At 35.2% G+C, this 24,455-nt stretch overlaps 1 protein-coding gene across 7 annotated transcripts in view; it reads left to right on the forward strand.

Annotated features, from left to right (window-relative positions):
- Window positions 1-13,188, forward strand: part of Znf573 (zinc finger protein 573) — a 35,066-nt gene extending 21,878 nt beyond the window's left edge. For 5 of the 7 annotated variants that reach the window (XM_047529274.1, XM_047529277.1, XM_047529273.1 and 2 more), the window contains one exon: window positions 10,738-13,188. In XM_047529274.1, the coding sequence (XP_047385230.1) occupies window positions 10,738-12,353 (1,616 nt within the window). In that variant the 3' untranslated portion in view covers window positions 12,354-13,188. Of the gene's footprint in view, window positions 1-1,979; window positions 2,563-5,678; window positions 5,713-10,737 lie in introns of all 7 variants that reach the window. The other 2 variants (XM_047529276.1, XM_047529279.1) reach the window with 2 other exon arrangements.
- Window positions 13,189-24,455: the final 11,267 nt, after the last annotated feature.

A 24,455-nucleotide genomic window follows, 5' to 3' on the forward strand; every position in this document is an offset into this window, starting at 1 on the left:
TGATAAATCTTTTCCTTTTTTTTCTTCCTCCAATTTCTTTATATTTTGTTTAAGTTTTCTTTTATTTCCTCTTCATCTCTTTTTTGGTTCCTAACCATTTGTTTGCCAAGAAACAATATCCTTCATTCTGGAATCTGCTGATGTTGTCCCTGATATTTACTTACACTTGCTCTCTGGTCTTTCCATATCCTTGAAATAAGTAGCAGGATCAAGAAGCTTAATCAAGCTGGGTATGGTTGTGCATGCCTATAATCCCAGCAGCTCTGGAGACTGAGGCAGGAGGATCTCAGGTTCGAAGCCAGTCTCAGCAATTTAGCAAGGCCCTTAAGCAACTCAGAGAGACCCTGTCTCTAAATAAAATATAATAAAGGGCTGGGGATGTGACTCAGTGGATAAGCGCCCCTGAATTCAATCACTGATACAAAAAAAAAAAAAAGCTTAATTGGATTTATATTCAACTTATGATGTTGTATTCTTCCCATTGTACCACGTCATAAAACAATGACAGTTCATTGCATTGGCAATGCTAATATGATAGTTTGGGTAAATGGAATTTAGTGCCCTAGGTAGTGCTAATATGATATAACTTATGTGAGGTGCTTCCCATGAATGTATCATTTTCTCTTTGTTACCAACAAATAATCTGCTGTGTGATACTGTGGGCTTTATGTTTCCCCACAAGTATTCCCTAGTGATGACTGAATCAGTTAAAATGGGGGTGACTTTTCTATCATTTCATCCTACATTTACTATCATTCTTTAATGAAGAACACTTGGTTTTTGTTTTGTTTTTAATTATTATAGACTTAAATTTTATATACTATATTAATATGTTTATTTTGAAATAATTTTAGATTTACAAAAGAATTGCAAAGATGATATAGTTACTATTTGCCCTTCACTCAGCTTTCCCAATTATTAATATCTTGTGTAGCCATAATATATTTATCAAAACAAAGTATGCTTTTGTATTCCCAGCTACTGTGGAGGCTGAGGGAAGAGGATAGCTTGAGTTCCATGCTCCGTAGTGAGGCCTCGCTCAGAAAAAAAAGAAAAAAAAAACCTAAGCAATTAACATTTATACAATACTACTGATACTAGTAAATGGTAGACTTTATTCATATTCATCAGTGTTTTCACTGATTTTTTTTTTCCTGACTTAGGACATGGCCCAAAATACTATCTTGTCACTTAGTCATTCTGTTTCCCTAGTCATTTTCCAATCTATGCCACTTTCGTGGACTTTCTGTCTTTCATGTCCTTGACACTTTCTGAGAGGACAGTTACTAGGTAGAATATTTCTCAATTTAGATTAGTCTGATAACTTTCTCATAAGTAAACTGGGGTTGTGGCTCAGTGCTAAAGTGCTCGCTTAGCATGTGTGAGGCACTGAGTTAGATCCTCAGCACCACATAAATATATATAAATAAAATAAAGGTATTGCTTCCATCTACAATTAAAAATACTTTTTAAAAAACTGCATGTTTATATTTATTAATTTTTAATAAAATTTTGGGTTACATTTAACCCGAAATAAATTAAAACATTGCAGCTTCTATAATACATAATATATCCTTTATAATCAGTTACTGACATATTAAGAAGCAACTATATTCTTTAGATACATTTTGCCAGGTGTGGTGGTGCATACCATAATCTCAACAACTTGGATGCTGAGGCAGAAGGATGAAGTTCAAGGCCAGCCTAGGCAATTTAGCAAGACCCTGTCTGAAAATATTTAAAAGTGAAATGAAAAGGGCTGGGGATGTAATTCAGTGATAGAGTGCCCAATATCAGAGGGAAAAGAAAAAGAAAATGAATGTAGAAAGAACTCATTTTGGTCGGCGACGCTACTGACAGGGTAGCAGGCGCCTCTCTCCTCTGTCCAGTGGAAGGCACCAGCCGTGTGGCGTTGGGTCGTTGGGTTGTTGTGTGGTGACAGTTGCAGCAGGCGCAGCTGATTGAGCCCTGTCTGGCAGGTCTCTGCTAGCACCCATCCTCTCCTGTCCATGCCAGCAGCGGCCCTGAGTCGACACCCAGGAAGGCTGCTGATGGTGACCTTGACTGCCTTGCACTATCTGTGACTTCCTCTGTGGTGGCCTCAGCCGAGCAGCCTCATCGGAGACTCAAAGAGGAGCTGATTAAAAAATCCCAGAAGTGAATGAAATGAATATCCTGGGAACATATCCTGCAGACAAAGACTGGTTTAATGAAAACAGGTGAACCTAGTGCTCCTTACCAGAGTATGAGAGATGATGATGAAGATGCATACAGTGATCCAGAAACTACCCAGCCAGGACTCTAGATGTCCTAGCTAAGAAACTATCTGCTGCTGAAGTCTCAGAACCAAGGTATCAGGTTCGGGAGGAGGATCGTGACCACTCACCTGAAGATTTAGAAAAAAAGCGACAATTTGAAAATGAAGAGGAAGCTTCACTACAATAAAGGACTGAATATTAAATTAGTTAGACAACTAATTTCAAAATGAAGATGAAGAAATGTTAGAGACTGTAGATGGAGAAAGCATGAATATTGAAGAATCAAATCAAGGAACTACCACAGGTGACCAACAATAAAACAAATTACAAAATTCATGCAAGAGATTTGTTCATAATTGCAGTCGTCATATACAAACCCTGTTACTATAATACGCTGCTTCTTGTTTTCTGCAGTTCTTGATTTAAGTACCAAAATGCATACCAGTTATGATATATTGCCAAGAATTAAATAACCCTAGAGATCTGATTAGACTGAAAATGCCTAATGCATATATTCTTGTGCCTTGGACTTCACCACAAATACAGTGTAATGTCATGGGTCCAAAGGGCTTTACTTTTGTAAGAACATTGGTTAATTTGTATAGGACGTTATATAGCTTTTTATGCTTTAGAGGTTAAACAACGTCTTTTGGGAGGAAGGAAGCCAGTTTATTTTCATCACTTCTAGATATGATACCTCTTACAAAAAGCCTCTCTGGGTTTTTGTGTATTTTTATCAAAAACTGATTGGAACAAGAAGATATATAGGCTGATATATATTCAGGCTGAAAGATATTTTAACAGTTGTCTTCAACTTGATTTTTCTTTTTAATTGAGAAGGATTATAAGTGTTACTATTGTGTTTTCTGGCCTAGTATCTTTAAAATTCCTGTTAAGTTTCTTTGTGTTACAAGGAAAGGATTGAAACCTTTCTATTCAAAACTAGCTTTTTTTCACAAATAAACTGTCAGGTTGAACTTGCACTAACATCTGCTCTAACTGCTTGGTTTGGTATACTGAGCAGATCAGATCAGTCTTTTTTTCAATAAATATAATTGTAGCTATCAGTATTCCCTTTACACATACCTGTCTTAACCTCCCACTTTTGTTTTCTATTCCTTTCACACATATGCATACGATTGTAGGATTGTAGCAAAGGATCACAGAGTTGCTACAATAATGGAATTCTCATTTTGGCCATTAGTGCTTATTAGTTCTGATAGATGAAGAAAATGAATTGAGTAGCAGCAATACTATAGGCAGTAAATAAAATTCAACTGCTTAGTTTCTACACCTCTCTGATTTACAGTGTGACAATTAAATTGCTATTATTAGTTCATTTGACTTAATTAGACCTTAGAAAATAGTTGAGCTTTTGTATGATGAGAAAATTGTATAGAACCAGTGATATAATTGTTTCTGAGTATACAGACAGAATTAAACCTGAACAATTTTTATTTAAAATTTTAAAACAGTCCCTGATTTAAGGGAATATGATTGTGTACCGTGACAAATGTACTTTATTCTTTTAACAGTGTAGGAATTATTTGGATTTGTTTTTCCTAAAATGAAGCACAGTTCCTATGTATCTTGGTTTAGTTATAGTTTCATTTCTAGTCAGTTATTAATTTTTTGTTAATACCAAAAGAATCCATTAAACAAACAGACTTTTAAAATAATTTTGGTTTATTATATATATGAAATGGTTTTTTTCTGTTGTTGTTTTTTGGTACTGGGGATTGAATGCAGGGACACTCAACCACTGAGCCACATCCCCAGGCCAATTTTGTATTTTTTTTTTTTTTAATTTAGAGACAGGATCTCACTGAATTACTTAGTGCCTTTTGCTGAGGCTGGCTTTGAACTCTCCATCCTTCTACCTCAGCCCTAAAGCCATTACAGGCATGCACCACATCTTACCCAGCTGAAATGACTTTTATTGAACAGCTTGTCTTCCACTTGAGGTTTGATGGAAATATCAGTATGTCAAAATAAATAAAAATGGGTTGCAGTTGTGGCTCAGTGGTAGTGTGCTTGTCTAGCACATGTGAGGCACTGAGTTCGATCCTCAGCACCACACAAAATAAACAAATAAAATAAAGGTATTATGTCATCTACAACTAAAAAATTAATTATAAATAAATAAAAAGTGGTAGGATTCTTTGCTGTTAAAAAAATATATAAACTCGAGCTGGGTTGTAGATCAGTGGTAAAGAGCCTGCATAGCACATGTGAGGCACTGGGTTCTATCCTTAGAACTACATAAAAATAAAATAAAGGTATTGTGTCCATCTACAACTAAAATTTTTTTTTAATTTAAAAATTTTAAAATATGTGTATTTTATAGAGTAAAATACCTAATATTACTTGCAATTCTATAAGAAAGATTTGTTTCTTCTCATTTATTTGTATCAGTGTGGACTAGTATTTATTTTATATACCAAAGTTATAGTCCAATATTACATTATTTCTTTTGTTGCCCATATTTTTCCAGTTTGAATATTGGTAGTCCTTTTCAGTTGGTTCCTATGTCCACTTAAAACACCCATTCTTTGAATTTTGAGGGGAACTTCTTTCCTGGTACTATTCAGATTCATCTTATTTTCTTCCTTTCTGGTCCTTTAACTACAGAATTGTAATTGGAAATCAAGATCTGGGTTCTGTTATGCTCAGTGCTTCTATGACCCCCCAGAAACCTACCAAAGAAGTACACGTATGCATACTGCATGATGTATTCTTACCTATAAGTTGTTCTCTCTGTCCATCTGTTTGCATATTAAACTAAACTTGAATTCATACTGATGTCTTCCACTCTTATCCAGTACCTTCAAGTTCATTCAAGCCTTCCTCTTTTTTATCTGTAACTTTTTTTTCTGATAATGGAAACTGGCTTCCACCATCCACCATTCATTATTTACTGGTTCAGCTTCAGTGTACATGTAACACATTTTAGAACTGTTAACCTGTATCCCAATGAGAAACAAATTAACTAACTCAAGTAGTGTTTATTTACAGTTCCTTTTGTCTATAGCCTTATACTATTCAGTTAAAACATCATTTTCCAAGGTTCATAATTATTATTGTGTCATATCACAGGGCACTGTTTATTCAGTATATTTATCACACATACTCTTTAATTTCCAATTGTATTTTGTCTAGTTGTCTTTATAAAAATGTTGATTTTTTAGCATAATTTTTTGTGGGTAGGCTACATACTCTTGTATGATTTTGATCCTTTAAAATTCATTGAGACTTTCTTTATAACCAAGTCAATTTTTATAAACAATTGTGGTATAATTGGAAAGTAATTGCATTCTGTAATATTTGGATTAACTGATGACATTCTAGATCATTGTTGATCAAATGTTCTACTCAGAGTTTGGATTATGTTGATTTGTTTTCTTTATGCCATTTTACTAGGTGTGTGTTGAAGTTCATTAGAAAATAGAGACAGGTAAAATATTTTTAAAAAATTAAAATCTCTAATCCCTACCACTTTTAACACCTTGGTGTATACACACATAGATAGTCTTGTTTTTCTTTTGACCAAAGTTCCACTCTTCTCTCAACTGTTTTATAATCTGATTGTAACTGATTTTTCTATTTTCTCTTTCTAATGTATTTTAATTTTACTGCTTCTTCAAAACCAAAATTGTTCTTGCATTACCCCTTTTGGCTCAATTTAGTTTGTTCAAATCAGCATCCAAGGGCAGGATTGTGCATTTCATCTGGTTACTTTTGTAACAAACCTCTCCTTCATCTAACACATTCCCTTTATGACGCAGATATTTTGAAGTGACAAAGCCACTTATATTTTGACATTTATTATCTTCTGAATGTATCTGGGTACTATTGTATGAAATAATTTGGCTTTTTCTCTACTCTTTGTATTCATGTAAATTGGGAAGTATTTTTAGTCTTAGGGGATTCACATTAAAGCATTTGTTACTGAAGTACATTATTGGTTATGTGTACTCTGTCAAAAGACAAATCAGTGGTACAATCCAATATATGTTATCCTTTATTGGTAAAACAGTTGGATTCCTCCATTGATCAGTTATCTTCTTCCTGGGGTTAATGAAGTCTCCCTGCTTCTGTTTGGCATAACAGCAGCAGTCAGTTCTGTAGCAGCTCTTCTCACAATATTTTACAATATTATCATCACTGTTTATACCTATCTTTTTTTTTTTTTTCCTATTTTGTGTTTTTTTGGTACCAGGGATCGAACAAAGGAACCCTTAACTACTGAGCCACATTCCCAGCTCTTTATTTATTTTTAATTTGAGACAGGGTCTCACTAAGTTGCTTAGGGTCTTGCTAACTAAATTGCTGAAGCTGGCCTCAAATTAGTGATCCTCCTCCCTCAGCCTCCTGAGTCTCTGGGATTACAGGTGTGGACCACCACATGCAGCTTATACTTATCTTAATAAGATTGAGAATTGCCAGGTGGTTTTTTAAAAATATTTTTAATGGACACAATACCTTTATTTTATTTATTTATTTTTTTGTGGTGCTAAAGATCAAACCCAGTATGCTAGGCAAGTGCTCTACTAGTGAGCTACAATCCCAGGTTTTTTTTTTTTTTTAAGTCCTATTATGATTTCTGCAGATCTTTTTTCTTTAGGTATTAGGGATTGAATACAGGGCCTCGTATGTGCTAGGCAAGTGCTCCACTACTGAGCTGCATCCCCAGTCTTCAATAAGTGTTTTTTTGTTTTGTTTTGTTTTGTTTTGTTTTTAGTTGTAGATGGACACAATACCTTTATTATTTTATTTATTTATTTTTTTGTGGTGCTGAAGATCGAACCCAGTGCCTCACATGTGCTACGCAAGTGCTCTACCATAGAGCTACAACTCCAGCCCCATATAGTTTTTTGGTTGAAATGATCAACTGGAGCTATTTGGTTACCTTGAAACAATTCCGTTGGAAAGGGGGGAAAATATATATGATTTTTCTATTAATTATAAATATTTTAGTAATGCATGACTTGATAAAAAGTATTAAGTGTTTTTTGTTCTCTAAAATCATTATGGATTTATCCATTCTTTCATTTGCTTAATATGTTTAATACCACATAATCAGTTTTTCTGCTCTCTTACCATATTGATTATACATAGCTCAGTATCCAGATATATGTTTTTTAACAAAGCCATAAGTCTTTTAATTTTTGTTACCTTTTATCCTAAGATTCCAAGATTTATCTTGTATCTTATTTGAACCCATTCTTGAAATCAAACATTTCTTTAAGGATTTTCTGATATTAGTGGAGAATTGTTAAAGATATTAGTGTTTATTAAGAAGATAATTCAAAGATACAAGGATATTGTCCTAGTCTAGTGGAGGATGTTTAAAGATATGGATTTTTACATTAGTGGGGAATATGAGAGACAACCATGTAATTGATCAGGGTGTTTATTATTGCTAGCTTTTTTTTACTTCATCCTATGGAAATTTGTTTGTTAAAACTCTTCGTCTTTTTTTTTTTTTCCTTGCATTACTGGACATTAAACCCAGGTGTGTTCTACTGAACTATTTCCACAGCCACTTTTGAAAGTTTTTTATTTTGAGACAGGGTCTTGCTAAGTTACCAGGGCTGACCTTGAACTAGTGATCCTCACCTCAGCCTCCCAAGTAGCGGGGGTTACAGGTGTGTATCACTGCACTGGGGTGCTTTTTAACTCTTCATAGGGTCAGTTTTGATCAGATATTTTCCTAAAAAATTATTGATATCACCTGTATTTTCAAATTTATTTGCATACTGATATTATGTGTTTGTCTAGCGATTTTATAAATCTTCTTTTTGTGGGGGGAGAGTTGAACATTGAACCCAAAGCTCTTCATATGCTAAGCACACACTGTACCACTGACCTACCTGCCTTGCTGCTATAATTTTTTTCCTCTCTCCTTTTTCATAATGTTTATATTTCAGTTGTTTTTTAAAGAGTTCTCTTTTTGATTTGATTTTATTCGTTTCTCAAATTCACTACATTTTGATTTTTATCTTTATTCTTTCTACTTCCCTTTAGTTTACTTTGTTAGTTTTTCTAAATTTCTTAGTGAATTGTTTGTTTATTTAATTATGAGGTAATTATGAGGTAACAGCTTTTTTTCTAAGCATTATAGATGATTAATGTACTTTATTAATTGTAGTGTTTTCTTTTTTACCTGTCTATATTTCTGTAGTTTCACTATTTCAGTAGTATAACAAAGAATCTTATTCTTTTTGATTTTTGAATGCTGACAACTTTTAAGAACCATCCCTCTTTTTCTTTTACCACCCCCTTTTTTTTTTTTTCTGGATCATCTGATTAAAAACCTAGGTGCTCTCTTCTTTGGTGCTGGTAGAAAATTCAAACCAGGCAAGCCCTGTCCCACCTGCAGGAACCCTCAGCTCAGCACCACACCCTAAGCATCATTAAAAACTCCATAGCAGGGGCTGGGATTGTGGCTCAGTGGTAGAATACTCACCTAGCACATGTGAGGCCCTGGGTTCAATGCTCAGCACCACATAAAAATAAAACAAAGGTATTGTGTCCACCTACAACTAAAATATATATAAAATATATATAAAATAAAAATAAATAAAATTTATGTTTAAAAACAAAACAAAAACTCCACACTAATCTCATTTATTTTCTGACCTACTTGGAAACCACTCTGCTCTCTCTAGAAAGCCTCCTTATGCATGTGGTCAACCTTTTCACCATTCTTGGTTTATGCGTGTGGTATCTTCAGTCTTGACAACCAAGTTACATTTTTTGTGAGCATCCATCCTGCTTCTCTGATGTCCATAGTACTTATCAACCAGCATTTAGTTAGTGAAGAACCTTTATTTTTTTAGATGAAATGCTCCCTGTTTTGCAATATTACTGATACTTATTTTTTGAGACTACGAAATAATTGTTTCTCCTGTTTTTACACAAATAAGTCACAGAAAACTCCTCATTGTCTTTGACCCTACTCTCTTCATTCTGTATGGATCTTGCTCAGTTTTTATTGCATCTAATCTGGATTGCCATCTTTCAGCCCACATTTAATATTTCCTTTTTTATACAATTCTAGGCATCTGGTACCCTAGAACTTCCCTCCATATTGTTTATTCTTTCCAGCATTAGCAAATGGAAAAAATGTCTTACAACTTTTGTTCAAGTATATGTCTGAATTGTCTGATGAAAATCATCAGAATGTTTATCTGGGAAGTACAGAATGGCTAATCTGGACAATAAGGGAAGGGAAGCAAGGACCTTGGTAACAATATGAAACAACACAGCATATATAGAGTGGATATGGCATAATTCAACTTAGTTGAAGTAAATACAGTAAGTTATTTAGCACTTTGGATATGCCAGAACTTTATAATTAAAACAACGAGGGATTGTGTCTGCTCTTAAGGAAGTTCAGGGAAATATAAACAAGGAGATTATCAAATCAAAATTAATGATATAATTGAAAACAGAAGAAAGAAGTGCTTCGTTTTCACTCTTTAGAGTTAGTAAGTACAGCCTTTATTGGCATCAGATCTGCCATTTTAGGTTGGAAACCATTTTACCTATGGGGCTCCTAAGTTTCCATCCTGAGGCAATGCCGCTTAACTTCCTGTAAAACAGGAAAGAGGTCAACCCTCCCCAGCCCATGATGCGACCCCTAGGAAGAATTCCTATTGCGGGTTATAAAACTGCTCTGTAAGAACCGACATGCTGCTGCTCTCCCCGGGGGGACAACCTTGTCTGTTGGACTGTGTGCTACTGACAATAAATCTCTTGTGTGAGATTCTGGTGAGTGGCATGGTGCTTCGACTCTGTTCAGACTTTGTGCGTGTCCTTTCAGCCCCTCTAAAGAAAGAACATTTATCCTGGGACCTAAAGAATGAGAAAAATTCAGTCTACAAACTGTATTGGTCCAAGGATTCTTGGAAGATTAAACCATCTATAGAAAGCATTAATGACAAGGAAATTTGTACTGTTTTCTAGGTAACAAAAAGAGGGAATGTGGTAGAACACAGGAAACCAACAGGTTGTTGCTTTGACATGAGGTCTCATAGGTAGCAGGAGTCCTGCTGACCTGCTTGGAAAGGGATTTGAATTTTATTCTAAGAATAAAAAAAATCACTAAAGAAACTGAAAAGGATGAATTGCATCTAAATCCGTGATAGATTCAAAATAAAGATGGGGAAGTTTTTCCCTTCTCAATTGTAATTCATTCGGTCTCTGAAGGCGCTGAGATAGATTTATAACAAGCCTGCCAAAAGTCTGACCCACACCCTAACATTACCTATTTCCTTGATCAATAACTTCACTGTATGATATATAGTCCCATACATCTCTGAATTCTTCTTGGCTTCTTTCACATTTCACTGACTGTATTTTTAGATTTCTATAAGCCATTCACTCATTAGGAATGTTGCTTATTTCTTTAATAGATGTTTCATGTCATCTGGTATAGAAATACAAATTTTTTTCTTTTTTTTTTTTGTTTCAGATTGGGATTTACAATGTGAGATAATCAGCTATGTAGAAATGCCCACTTATGAGAAAGTTGTATCTTCTACACAACATCAGAGCATACATAGCAGAGATAAACTCTATGAATGTAAAAAATGCCCGAAGAAATTTAGGAGTGGCTACCAACTAATTCTACATCACAGGTTTCATGTTGAGAGACCCTATGAGTGCAAAGAGTGTGGGAAGAACTTTCGTAGCAGCTATCAACTTATTCTCCATCAAAGATTTCATATTGGTGAGAAACCCTATGAAGGTACAGACTGTGGGAAAAACTTTAAAAGTGGCTATCAACTTACTATACACCAGAGATTTCATACGGGTGGGAAAACATATGAATGTAGGAAATGTGGGAAGGCTTTTATTTATTCCTCACACATTGTTCAACATAAGAGAATTCACACTGGTGGGAAGCCTTATGTATGTCAGGAATGTGGGAAGGCCTTTAGTCAAGGCGGACACCTAAGAATTCATCAGAGGATCCATACTGGTGAAAAACCCTATCAATGTAAGGAATGTGGGAAGGCTTTTAGTAGGCGCTCAAATCTTGTTGAACATAAGCAAATTCATACTAACAAGAAACCATACGTGTGTGAGAAATGCAGAAAGACCTTCAGGAGAAGCCATCAGCTTATCATACATCAGAGTGTTCATACTGGCAAAAAACCATATGAATGTAAAGAATGTGGGAAAGGCTATACCACTGCCTCATACCTTATTCTACATCAGAGAATTCATAAAGGCGGGAAACCATATGAATGCAAGGAGTGTAAGAAAACTTTTACCTTGTATAGGAATCTTACTCAACACCAGAATATTCATACTGGTGAGAAACCTTATGAATGTAAGGAATGCGGGAAGGCCTTTAGCTTGTACCGCTACCTTAATCAGCATCAGAAAATTCATATTGGTATGAAACGCTTTGAATGTAAGGAGTGTAAGAAAACGTTTACCTTGTATAGAAATCTTACTCGGCACCAGAATATTCATTCTGGTAAGAAACTTTTTGATTGTCAGGAATGTGGGAGGGCCTACAGTACTCGCTTCAACCTTGTGCAACATCAGAAAACCCACACTGGGGAGAAGCCCTATGAGTGTAAGGAATGTGGAAAGACCTTCAGTTTGCATAGATATCTTAATCAACATCAGAAAATTCATACTGGTGTGAAACCCTATGAGTGTAAGATATGTAGAAAAACCTTTACTTTCTGTAGAAATCTTACTGTACATCAGAGTATTCATACTGATGAGAAGCCTTTTGAATGTAAAGAATGTGGGAAGACCTTCAGACGTAGTTCACACCTTACTGCACATCAGAGTATTCATGCTGATAAAAAACCATATGAGTGTAATGTATGTGGAAAAGCCTTTAAAATGTGTAAGTACCTTACACAACATCAGAAAATTCACACTGGCAGAAAACCTTATGAATGTAGGGAATGTGGTAAGGCCTTTAGTCGTTCTTCAAACCTGGTTCAACATGAGAGAATTCATACTGGTGAGAAACCTTATGTGTGCAAACAGTGTGGGAAGACCTTTAGATATGGTTCAGCCCTTAAAGCACATCAAGGAATTCATACAGGTGTCAAAGAATAGAAAGAATGTGAGAATACCTTTGGACAAGGCCCAAACTTTCCCAACATCAAACAGATCACTTTGGTGAGAAATGACTAAATATTAGTCTTATAGGTATGTGTTTAGCAAATGAGAGACTTCATAAAACAGTTCTCGCCACATTAGAAAGCCTTCAGTGTCAGTCCTGTTTTAATGAAATATCTGACTATTCAATGGCAAATTGAAGACAAAATAGAATTCCCAATTTTTTCATGTCTGTATGCCTTTAACATCCACAGCATGGAATTTTATACTAAATCTATTAATTGAATGACTAAAAAAAAGCCTTCTCTATTGGACATTAATGGTTCTGTTATGAATTTCCCCAAATTTTAATGTCTAAACAAAATAATAAACATTTCTCACAGATTTTATGGGCCAGAAATTGAGGACCATTGAATTTTCCATGAGATTGCAGTCATCTGCAGGCTTGACTGTGGATGAGGCTCTGTTCCCAGAACATCATTCACACTGGTTGCTGGCTTACATTCTGTATAGTCTGGATATGGTTTTAAGTAAATGCTCAAAGGCTCATATGTTAGAAGTTTGGTCTCCAGTTTGCTAGTGCTACTTTTAAGAGGTATGGCCCAGTCATAGATCCATAGGACAGTTGAAGTTTTCTCCTCAGAAGAGGCTGTGAAACTCCAGGGAATATATAACCCGAGCTGCTCCTGGGCTTTCTGTTTGGCAATGTGATCTCTTCCTCCCACGTGTACCACCATTCTGAGGACATTTGACCATGAGAATTTCACCAGACTTAAGCCAATGCCAGTGCAATGCCTTGAACCTCCAAAACTGTGAACTAAATAAACCTCTTTTCTTTATAAAGCTAACTTGCCTCAGGTGTTTCATTATAGTAATGAAAAACTGACTAATCCATTTAGAGAGTGAGTGTGCCAGGAAAAAAAAATCCTGATCTTTGATGGACTTAATTTAGATGAGGAAATTCTGGACTGAGAATTGGTGCTATAAATGGATATGAGAATTTGGGGGCCTCTTGAGTATATTTTGTGTATAAATTATAGATTATTATATGCAGAGTGCCAGTGGTGATGTCTTTAAAATATGTTCACATATTCTTTGAAATGCCAGGTTTCAAAGCTGAAGTTTAATTCCCCTCTCATTGAATGTCAGCTTTATCTTGGTGCTGATGCCCATTTACCCATTCACTCAGATCACCTCTATACCTTGGGCTTCAACAGAGGTGACTGATAAGACCCTTTGATAGAATTTTCACTGAACAGTGATTCTCTTATCATCTTTGATCTTTCTGAAGTCTTCATGAAGGGTCTCTACTAGTCTGTTCTATGGGGAACAAAATTACCTGCTGTGGGTGCATTATTGAATAAAGTTTCCACCCATACCTTCTCTAAAATAATCATCAAGTTAATGATGAAGCCATGCCTCCCAGGGGCTCCTCTTTGCCAGTTTTCCAAATCTAGTGGAAGTATTATTGCAGGTTAATTTTTAGGAGCCCCAGACTTCTCCAGTGGACAACTTTGAGTCACCTACCCATCAGCCAGACTTAAACTGTCATCAAACTGCACAGCATTTTAATAGTTTTCTTACATGATCCCTTTCATCCCCGTCCTTAGAGCGATCAGTCTCGCATCATGGCATGGAGGCTGTCATTACCTCTCTGGCTCTCCTTTTTCTCTCATAGTTATCGCAGTTCCCTTTATGCATCTGATCCTGTCCTGATGTTTGCTTTGCAGAGGATCAAGATGAGCACATACCTTGACCCTTATACTTTATTTTCCTAATGGTACCCTTAATTTTATCTTTATCCAAGGACCATTTCTGAAGGTTAGCATTATTTGCCTTCTTAAAAGGTTTGGAATTTCCAAAGCCAAGTCCTGGTTCACTACTTATTTAAATTTTTTTTTTTTTTAGATGCTGAGGATAAAAGCCAATGCCTCACACATGCTGGGCAAGTGCTCTACCACTGAGCCACAACAGCAGCCCCCAGGTCTACTTCCGTTTATCAGTTCTTCTTTAGTTTACCTCAATTCTTGCACTTTATCCTACGCAGCAAGAAGCTAGGTGGCACCTTCAGCATTCTGCTTGAAAGTTTCCTTAGCTAAACTACCCACATTCATGTGGCATTATTTCTACTGTTCATGTTATCACATGCAATGAGGTTGCTTTCGGTGACTACATAACAAGAATACCCTTCTCCTTTAGTCTCAGGTAACATTGTGCAGTTTTCTCGAAGCCCTCACTGGTAGCCTCCTCAGAACTCCACAGGTTCCTACTAAAAATTACCTTCAAGACACTTTTTGTTTCTACTTACTATGTGGTCCCATGACCCATCTGACATTTTTAGCTCTTCATTTCAATAGTATCCCTGTCTATGTATCAAAATCTGCTAATATCATGCTGATATTCCCTAAATATAAATATAAATATAAAGCTCCCTAAAAATTAGTAGCCCAAACTGCCAATAAACATGTATTTTTCTCACAATTTCTGTGAGTCAGGAATTTGGGAGCAATTGAGCCGGGCAGTTTAGATCCTGTCTCTCCAGAGGTTGCTAAACTCTTGAGAGGGGCTGGAGAATGTGCATTCAAAGATGGCTTAGTTATGTGACTTAGGGCAATTTGTTTCCTCTCCAATGGGGACTCTCCTTATGGTTCCTTATGGTTCCTTTCTTTTTTTTTCTTTTCTTTTTTTTTTTTTTGTACTGGGAATTGAACCCAGGGGCACTTAACCACTGAGTCACATCCCCAGCCCCTTTATCTTATTTATTTTGAGACAGGGTCTCCCTAAGTTGCTTAGGGTCTTGCTAAGTTGCTGAGGCTGGCTTTGAACTTGTGATTCTCCTGCCTCAGCCTCTGAGCTGCTGGAATTATAGGCATTTGCCACTGTACCTAGCTCTCCTTATGGTTCTTGAGTGTTCTTGTGACACAACAGTTGCTACGCTCAGAAATTATCTTTCTAATATTCTTGCTTTGGAAGTCACTTCTGCCATATTCTGTTTGTGAGCGGCATGACAATAAATGTAGCCCACACTTAATGGAAGAGAAATTCAGTTCTACCTTTTTTTAAAAAATGGTTCATATTAATTTTACAGAATGGTGAGTTGCATTGTGATATGTTGGTACATACATATAACATAATTGGATCAATTTCATTCTTCAGTACCACTTCTTCACCTCCCTTCCTCCCTTCTCTCTTCCCCCTTAGTCCCCTTTTACCCACTGGTCTCCTTTCTTCAGTTTCACCTTTAAAAGAGAAAGTATCAAAACATTCACAGACTTCTGTGTTTTGGAAGGTTCTCCCACTAGGGATTAAACCCAAGGGTGCTCTGCCACTGAAAATACATTCCCAACCCTTTTATTTATTTATTTTTTATTTTTAGACAGAATCTTGCTAAGTTGCTTAGGGCCTCACTAAGTTGCTGAGGCTGGCCTCCAACTTGGTATCCTCCTGCCTCAACCTCTCAAGTCACTGGGATTACATGGGTGTGCCACCATGCCAGACTTGCAGACATATTTTTAAATCACTACACCTTCCAACATGCAATCATTTAATAACTTAAAAATTGAAACTTATAAATGAATTTGTTAATGTCACATAGGCTGTAATGTCACATAGCACATGCCTTATCTGTCATCAGTGCCATTCTCCCACCTTACCCCCTGTGTGTTATTGTCCAAGATAATTATCATGTACAGACATCATTTATAAAATGCTACTCAAGAACCTGCATGATAATCCTATTCTGGCTTGAAAGTAGTACATATAAATATGAGTTACTATTATCAGATTGTGTTGCTTATTATTATGAAAGTCTAGTGGTATAATTAATTTAGAACATATTCTAAAAGCCTCTCATCCATTAACTTTTACAGAATTTTGGAAATAAAATTGTGTGATTTAGTTTGCATAATGATTTCATTAATAGTAATTCATATTCTGTTCACAATTTCTAATTCTTTTTTAAAAATATAGATATATTTTTAGTTGTAGATGGACACATTACCTTTATTTTATTTATTTATTTATTTGTGCTGAGGATTGAACCCAGAGCCTTACATGTGCTAGGCAGGCACTCAAACACTAAGCTACAACCCCAATCCTGTGTTCACAATTTAAGATAAAGTAGGACTTAATAATAAAGTAGGACTTAATAATGGGATAGCAAAGAGTAAATTGTCTTCATGGAGACTTTCCCTAAATTTATAATTATATTTTATTTGATATATAAAAAAAGAAAGAAATATTCAGCAACTCACTCATGTTTATGTTTGTGTTATTTGCTGTATCTATTTTAGCTTTTTAAAAACTATTTGGTTGTAGATGGATATAATAGCTTTATTTATTTATTTTTATGTGGTGCTGAGGATCAAACCAGTGCCTCAGTCATGCCAGGCAAGTGCTCTACCCCTGAGCCCCAGCCCCTCTTTTTACTTTTTATATCTGATTGTTGATTAATTTTCTGTATCATTTGAGAAAAAGTTGAAAATATTATGGCATATCACCCTTAAATATGTGCACCTTTCCTGAATAACTGTGATAATATAACCACACTACAAAAATATTCTTTAATTTCCTCAAATATTAATCCAGTGATTTTTTTATAGCTATTTACTTTCTAATCAGAATCTACTCTAGGTTAACTCACTATAATTTTTTAATTATTCTTTTTTTTCTAGGGTATTACCCCCGCTTTTCATGTTTTTGGTTTTTCTTTTTTTTTGCTGGGGGAGTGCAGGGTGGGTACCAGGGATTGAACTCAGGGGCACTCAACCCCTGAGCCACATCCCCAGGCCTATTTTGTGTTTTATTTAGAGACAGGGTCTCACTGAGTTCCTTAGGGCCTGGCTACGTTGCTCAGGTTGGCTTTGAACTGGCAATCCTCCTGCCTCAACCTCCTGAGCTGCTGGGATTAAAGCCATGTACCACCATGCCTGGTCTGATGTTTCTTTTTAAATTTCAAAGTGTGTCACACATTCTTGATGTGTTCCTCATGGTATGATTTAAATTGTTTTGTCCCTCATTTTCCCTATAATTGGAATTTAGGTCCAGAGAATTCATTAGGTTGAGATAAGGCTTAGGTTTTTGGACAATTTCATGAATGATGGTGCATATTTCTGATAACACAGGTTTTTACATGATTATTAATGTTGCATTGTAAAACATTTAAGTGACAACTGGCAATTTTCCATTGAAAAGATCCGTTATGTTGTTACAATCCCTTTAATGCATGTAGAAATCAGGAGTAAATGAGAATTATTTTTTTTATTCATCTCTGTATCCATGGCACATATAACATGACCGTTAGATGCTACATAATAAAGCTGTAGAAATAGTTGATTTATGCAACTAACAGAAAGAAAAACTACACTATTTAAGAAAAGATTAATAAAACTAAACATAAGCTAGGTGTGGTGGCACATGCCTGTAATTCCACCAGCTCAGGAGGCTGAGGCAGGAGGATCGGAGTTCAAAGCCAGCCTCAGCAAAAGCAGGGCCCTAAGCAACTCAGTGAGATGGTGTCTTTAAATAAAATATAAAATAGGTGGCTGGGGATATAGCTTAGTTGGTAGAGTGCTTGCCTCACATGCACAAGGCCCTGGGTTCAAATCCCCAACACAGCAAAAAAAAAAAGAAAAAATATATATATAAATAAAATAGGACTGGGGTTGAGTGCTCCTGAATTCAATTCCTAGTACCCCCGCCAAAATAAAATATAAATATGAAGACTAATGAGTCTGTAATAAGACTATAGTTTTGGGCAGGGGGGTGGTGTAGCTCAGTGCAAGGGCCTGGGCATACACATACACAAAAAAAAACTATAGCTTTTATTCAAATCCCACTACCTCTTCTTTCCGTGAAATATGAACTGAATCAATTGATATGATCAAGAAAATGTTTAAAGGATATGAAGGAAATTTTCAAGTTAAAAGTTAACACATTTATACCAAGATATTTAGAAATCTCTTAATATATTTTGAGGAATTATATTTGTAAAATTATGTAGTTTAAGCCAGGCATGTTGGTGCACGCCTATAATCCCAGCAGCTTAGGAGGCTGAGGCAGGAAGATGGTGAGTTCAAAGCCAGCCTCAGCAAAAGTGAGGTACTAAGCAACTTGGTGAGACCCTGTCTCTAAATAAAATATAAAATAGGCCTGGGGATGTGACTCAGTGGTTGAGTGCCCCTGGGTTCAATCCCTGGTACACCCCCCACAAAATGTAGTTTATCAAACATAACCACAGATATTGGAGGAAATCTGAATTTTAAAACGACAATTGAAAACAAGATATTTGGGGCTGGAGTTGTGGCTCAGTTGTACAGCGCTCACCTAGTATGTGTGATACACTGAGTTCAATCCTCAGCACCACATAAAAATAAAGGTATTGTGTCCATCTACAACTGAAAAAATGTTTCAGAAAAAAGAAAGGAAACAAGATCTTTGTTCTTGAAATGCACAGTCTGATCATTCATCAGGGAGTCTATCATTCCTAATAACACTTTTCATTCTTTGTTTATATGTTTCATAGAATTTTGTCATAAATTATTGATAGTAGCTCCTAAAAAATCAAAAGTTACATTAAGGTAAAAAGGAATTTTCTGGACATTATATATCAAACTCTAAGGTTCTTTTAAAACAACTACGTCGTAAAAAGTTATTTTTTGAAACAGTCAATTCAGAACTCTTCTGGTTCAATATATTCTAGATAAATTAAGGGGAAATGCAGTGATCTCTTTTTTTAAATTTTTCTGAGTTTTATATATAGTTTTGTAAGTAGGGTAAATTCTACATATATACATGACATTATTGATTATAAAAAAAAATTAACATTTTGAAATTCTGAATTACAGTTGCTTGCTTCCTAAAATCACTTCCAGCCCTGTAGAAAAAGTAATTAGCTTTTGAAACTAAGGAACATCACATTCTGCACTGTCAGCCAAGAGTCTGTAATGATAGTTTCATCATGTGTTACCATCTGCTCATCCATATTTCTTCTGTCTGCAATTCATTATTGAATATTAACCTTTCCCCTCTGCAATTGTGAATTTTGAAAATCAAGTGTAACCTAGCATACTAAAATATGTTGGAACTTCCATTCCTTATTACCTACTAAAATTTGGGATGTGAAACCATATGTCAAAATGCTGCCAAAACCTAAAGAAGTAACTCTCAAAATTGAATTTCAGCACTATGTCTTGTAATGAGCTTTGGTGAGACAGCAGTCAACTCACATGATGATATGTGGTTAGCTACCTTTTCTGTACTCCAGTACCATTACTTTTCTATAAAATAAAAGGTCTTCCAGCTGAAGCTGTGTCATTATACCTAATGTGTTTAAATTCTTCCTATGGATTAGTATTGGTTATTGACAATTTTTCAAACTCTACCTTGAATATTGTGAGTTTCAAATGGAGATTATAAGCAACAGTGTCTAAATGCAGTCATAGTTTACATATACTTAGATCTTTACTACTCTTGTTAACTTATAAACTTGTCTGCTTAAAAATATACTTATTTTTTAATCCATTAAGTATCTTTTATACAGACTTGTTGGAGAGTCTAATTATTCACTATGACTTTCCTAGTTGTTTCTTTTTGTCCGTTTTCTCAACTTACTTCCCTTTTCCTGGGTAGTGAGTTTTCAAAAGTACATTCCTGATTTTCCTTAAAATAGTATCTTCCCCTTGTACCGTTATGTTTTATTTGGATATTACTGTTTTCAATCTAATGAAAAGTTGATAATCTATTTTAATAGAATGTGGAATTTCTAAGCATTCATATCATCTATGAATAGAAATGACATTGTCAAATATTTTATTAATATATTGTTATGTCAAGTATTGAGGCATTTCAATCTTTTAACCAATATAATAGAAATCTGCACAATATTTTACCAGAAACTAGTATCTGCCTTTTTTTTTTTTTTTTTCTGTATCCAAGTATGTTCTGTGATTCAGACTTCTCCTTTAATATAGTAGAGTGGTCATTTATGGTGATTTCTTGTTTTAAGCCATCTCCGGAATATAATTGTTTTGCTATGGTATGTTATTGTTTTGATAAGCTGCTTAATTTTTCTGGTGAAGATTTTGTTCAGAATTTTTGAACAAATATTCAAAATTGATAATATTGGCATTCACATATTACTATGAGAATTGAGAATATAATATTATTAATTTTTCATTACTACCATTACTTGTTCATTAAGTTAGATAAAACTTGGCTTTAAACAGTCATATGGCCCTGTTTTTTATTAATTAGCTGGTTTTCCCTCTTAAGGTTTTTGTTATTTTTTTGGTTTGTTTTATGGTACTGGGATGGAACACAGAGTCTTGTGTACGGCAGGCAAATGCTCTTCCATGGAGCTACACCCCCAACTCCTTTCAGATTATTAACTGCTTTTCCAAATCCATCTGGTACTCTACTTTGCTTGGACCCTACAGATTAACCAAATTGTGAACCTGCCCTAACACTATTCCTTTGAGCACTGCACATCTCTGTAGTATCGCTGGGTTTCAGTACAAGGAGCATTCTTAAATGAGCCCCTTCAGTGAAGGCAATACTATCCTGGGAGCTCAGGCCTCTTTTACACCAATATAAAATACCATTGGCTGCTTAGACAGATTTGGACACACCAGCAGTCTTATCAATAGTGATAGATTCTTTAATGTAAGAATTTTAACTATCTACTAATAGTTTTACTTTGGTTTTTGTCCCATGCTTAAAGTTATAATTTATCAAAGAATTAGCATTTGTTTAAATATTAAGCAATCAACATTACTCAAGATCTTCAGTCAGATACAATAGCCATTAGCTACATTTGACTATTTTAAATTAATTAAAATTCAATAAAATTTAAAATCCAGTTCATTGGTGGTACTAGCCCTAGTCGAGTGTTAAATAGTCCTATGAATTGAACTTTAGGAATATACAACTTTTATCACAAAACTTTCTGTTGGACAGGAATATTCTAAATGACTACATTCTATTCACATAAACAGTAAAGAGAGTATTTTGGTTTTAATCAGCTAAATATTGCTAAATTAAATATCGCTACTTAATCATCATTTGCAAAATAATTGAATAGTTTTAGACATACATTAAAATGATAAATGATAAATATTTATCAGAACTTTGAAACCTTCCTAAATATTCTAAAGTAACAAAAGTATGCAAAAATAATGTAATATTTTTTAAATGGTAAGCAAGTTTGAAAAAACATCTTTTAAAAGTATAGATTAGCCATGTGTGGTGGCACACACCTATAAATCCCAGTTACTTGGTAGACTGAGGAAGTTGGATTGCAAGTTTGAGACCAGCATGCTCAACTTAGTGAGCCCTTCAGCAACTTGTTGAGACCCTGTCTCAAAATAAAAAAATAAAAAAGACTAGGGATATCATTCAGTGGTAAAGTGCCCCTGGACTCAATCCCCAGGATACACACACACACACACACACACACAGACACACACACACAGACACACACACATACATGCACATATATATTGTGTACATACATACACACATATAAAAATATATGTGGGCTATTATTAGCCTTTTTATGCTTACATTTACTCATATTCTTCATTCTTTCCATTTTTCCCCTACTGTTTTGGTAAGTGGATAATTTTAGATATTCCTCTAGTTTTCATGTTCTTAATTGATACACAAATTAAAAGGTGTAATCACAAAAAAGTTTTAGGATTTAAGTTATCAACCACATTTTTAAATATTAGGACCTTGGTCTTGATGATTTTTTTTTTTTTTTTTTTTTTTTTTTTGGTGCTGGGCATCAAACCCAGGCCCTTGTGCTTACAAGGCAAGCACTATACCAACTGAGCTATCTCCCTAGCCCCAGTCTTGATGATCTTATGGCTTAGAACACTAAGTGTTTTTCCTTTAGGTTTTTCTTTACATTACTGAGATATATTAAGATGTACATATATTAAGATATATTTTAGATTGTTGATTCCTCCTAGAATATAATAACAGGACTAGGATATACCAGCCTATCTTAAACAATTTAATAAATGACACTTTTCAGACATTAGAAAGCAAGCAGTTTAAAACCTCATCCCCAACTGCAGAAACAAACAAGATGAGCACTATTTTTCTCCCAGCATAATACATGGATAGTTTCCAGTCCATATCCCTGGGACAGTTTACTTAAGCAGAGCCCAGTCCTCTCCCAGAATTGGTACACAATCATTGGAGTTTGGGGATGCCAAAGTATGCAGAACAGAGTATAAACAGGAAAGACCTACTGTAGAACTGTCAGGGAGTTACCTAGGATCTTTAGCTAAGTACTGAGCAGTTCATATGTGTGAAGAAAACACCTGAAGTTATGGAAAGAACTTCTTGTAATGAGTGTAATGAGTATAGGGAATAATCCTCATAGCTCCTACAGGTCCAATAATAGTTGGTGTTACCAATAACCAGAGTAGGACCAAACTTCCTAATTCATAAGTCATGGGTTACTCAGAAGGGTATTGCCTTGTTAGGAAAAATTAGTATAGAACTAAGGGCTGCTCTGGTCTTGCCTATAAAAGCTTAAAATGATCACTGAGGGACTGAAGTACAGCTCAGTAGTAGAGTATGTGCTTGGCATGCACAAAGACCTGGGTTCAATTCCCAACAACACCTCCAAATAAATGGCCATTGAAAGGATCAAACCATTTTCAAATAACAAAGTTCAAAACTATTTAAGTATTTAAATATATATATATTAGGGGTTGTGACTCAGTGGTAGCCTGCTCATCTAGAACACATGAGGACCTTGGTTTGATCCTCAGCACCACATAAAAATAAAGGTACTGAGTTCACCTGCATCTAAAAATATAAAAAAAAAAGTATTTTTCTATAGGATAACAGTTCAGTATTTAGCATCCAACCAAAGGTAAGAAGACACCAGGCACGGGACCTGTAATCCCAGCAGCTTAGGAGACTGAGGCAGGAGGATCCCAAGTTCAAAGCCAGCCTTAGCAAGGCCCTAAGCAACTTGGTGAGACCCTGTCTCATAGAAAGGGCTAAGGATGTGGCTCCTGGGTTCAATCCCTGGTAGCAAAAAAAAAACAAAAAAGAAAAAAGAAAAAAAAAGAAAGAAGAAGACAACATGTAAAGAACTAGGAAAATGTTGGTACATAATGAAGAAAAAAATTGACTCACATAACTAATAGGTTATCAAAAGTTATAATATTTTATGTGATGATGAAGCATTGATGAAAGTTAATCAAAATATAAGCACAAGAACAGCAACTCTTGGGAAAGAGGAGATCAAAGTCCAGAGTTAAGGGGCTGGGGTTGTAGCTCAGTGGTAGTGCACTTGCCTAGCACATGTGAGACACTGGGTTCAATCCTCAGCACCACATAAAAATAAGTAAATAAAATAAAGGTCTAAATTTTTTTTAAATCCAGGGTTACGATAGTATAGTATCTAAAACATCCAGTTTTTTTTAAATTAAACTTTATTTTTTATTTATATTTTTTATGTGGCACCAAGGATCAAACCCAGTGCCTCACCTGTGCTAGGCAAGCACTCTACTATTGAACTACAACCCCAGCCCTAAAATACCCAGTTTTTAACAATGAAAAAGTGAGAATGCAAAGGAAAGGGAAAATGTGACCATGCTTGAGGAAGAGTCTATTGAAACTGTCCTTCAGGAGGCTAGGACATTGCAAAACTTCAAACTGACTATTATAAATATGTTCAAAGATTGAAATGAAACCATATTTAGAGAATTAAAGGGAATGATGACAACAATGATTCATCAAATAGAGAATATCAATAGATTGAAATTAGTTTTTAAAAAGAAGCAAGTAGAAATTTTAGATTTGAAAAGTTTAATGTCTTAAATGTAAAGTTCCCAAGCTCAACAACAGAATGAATTGACAGAAGGAAGAATCTCTGAATTCAATGATACATCAGCATAAATTGTCCAACAGATAGAAAACAAAGATAAGAAGAAGAAAAATGAATAGAATTAAGGCCTATGGAACCACAATCGAGCATAACAAGCATACAGATAATAAGCTTGGAGTCCTTAAAGCAGAGGATTAAAAGGGGTAGGAAAGTTAAATAAGTCTCAGTGTTTTCCAGATATGATGAAA

Source organism: Sciurus carolinensis, chromosome 16 (assembly GCF_902686445.1).
Source record: "Sciurus carolinensis chromosome 16, mSciCar1.2, whole genome shotgun sequence".
Taxonomy (NCBI): domain Eukaryota; kingdom Metazoa; phylum Chordata; class Mammalia; order Rodentia; family Sciuridae; genus Sciurus; species Sciurus carolinensis.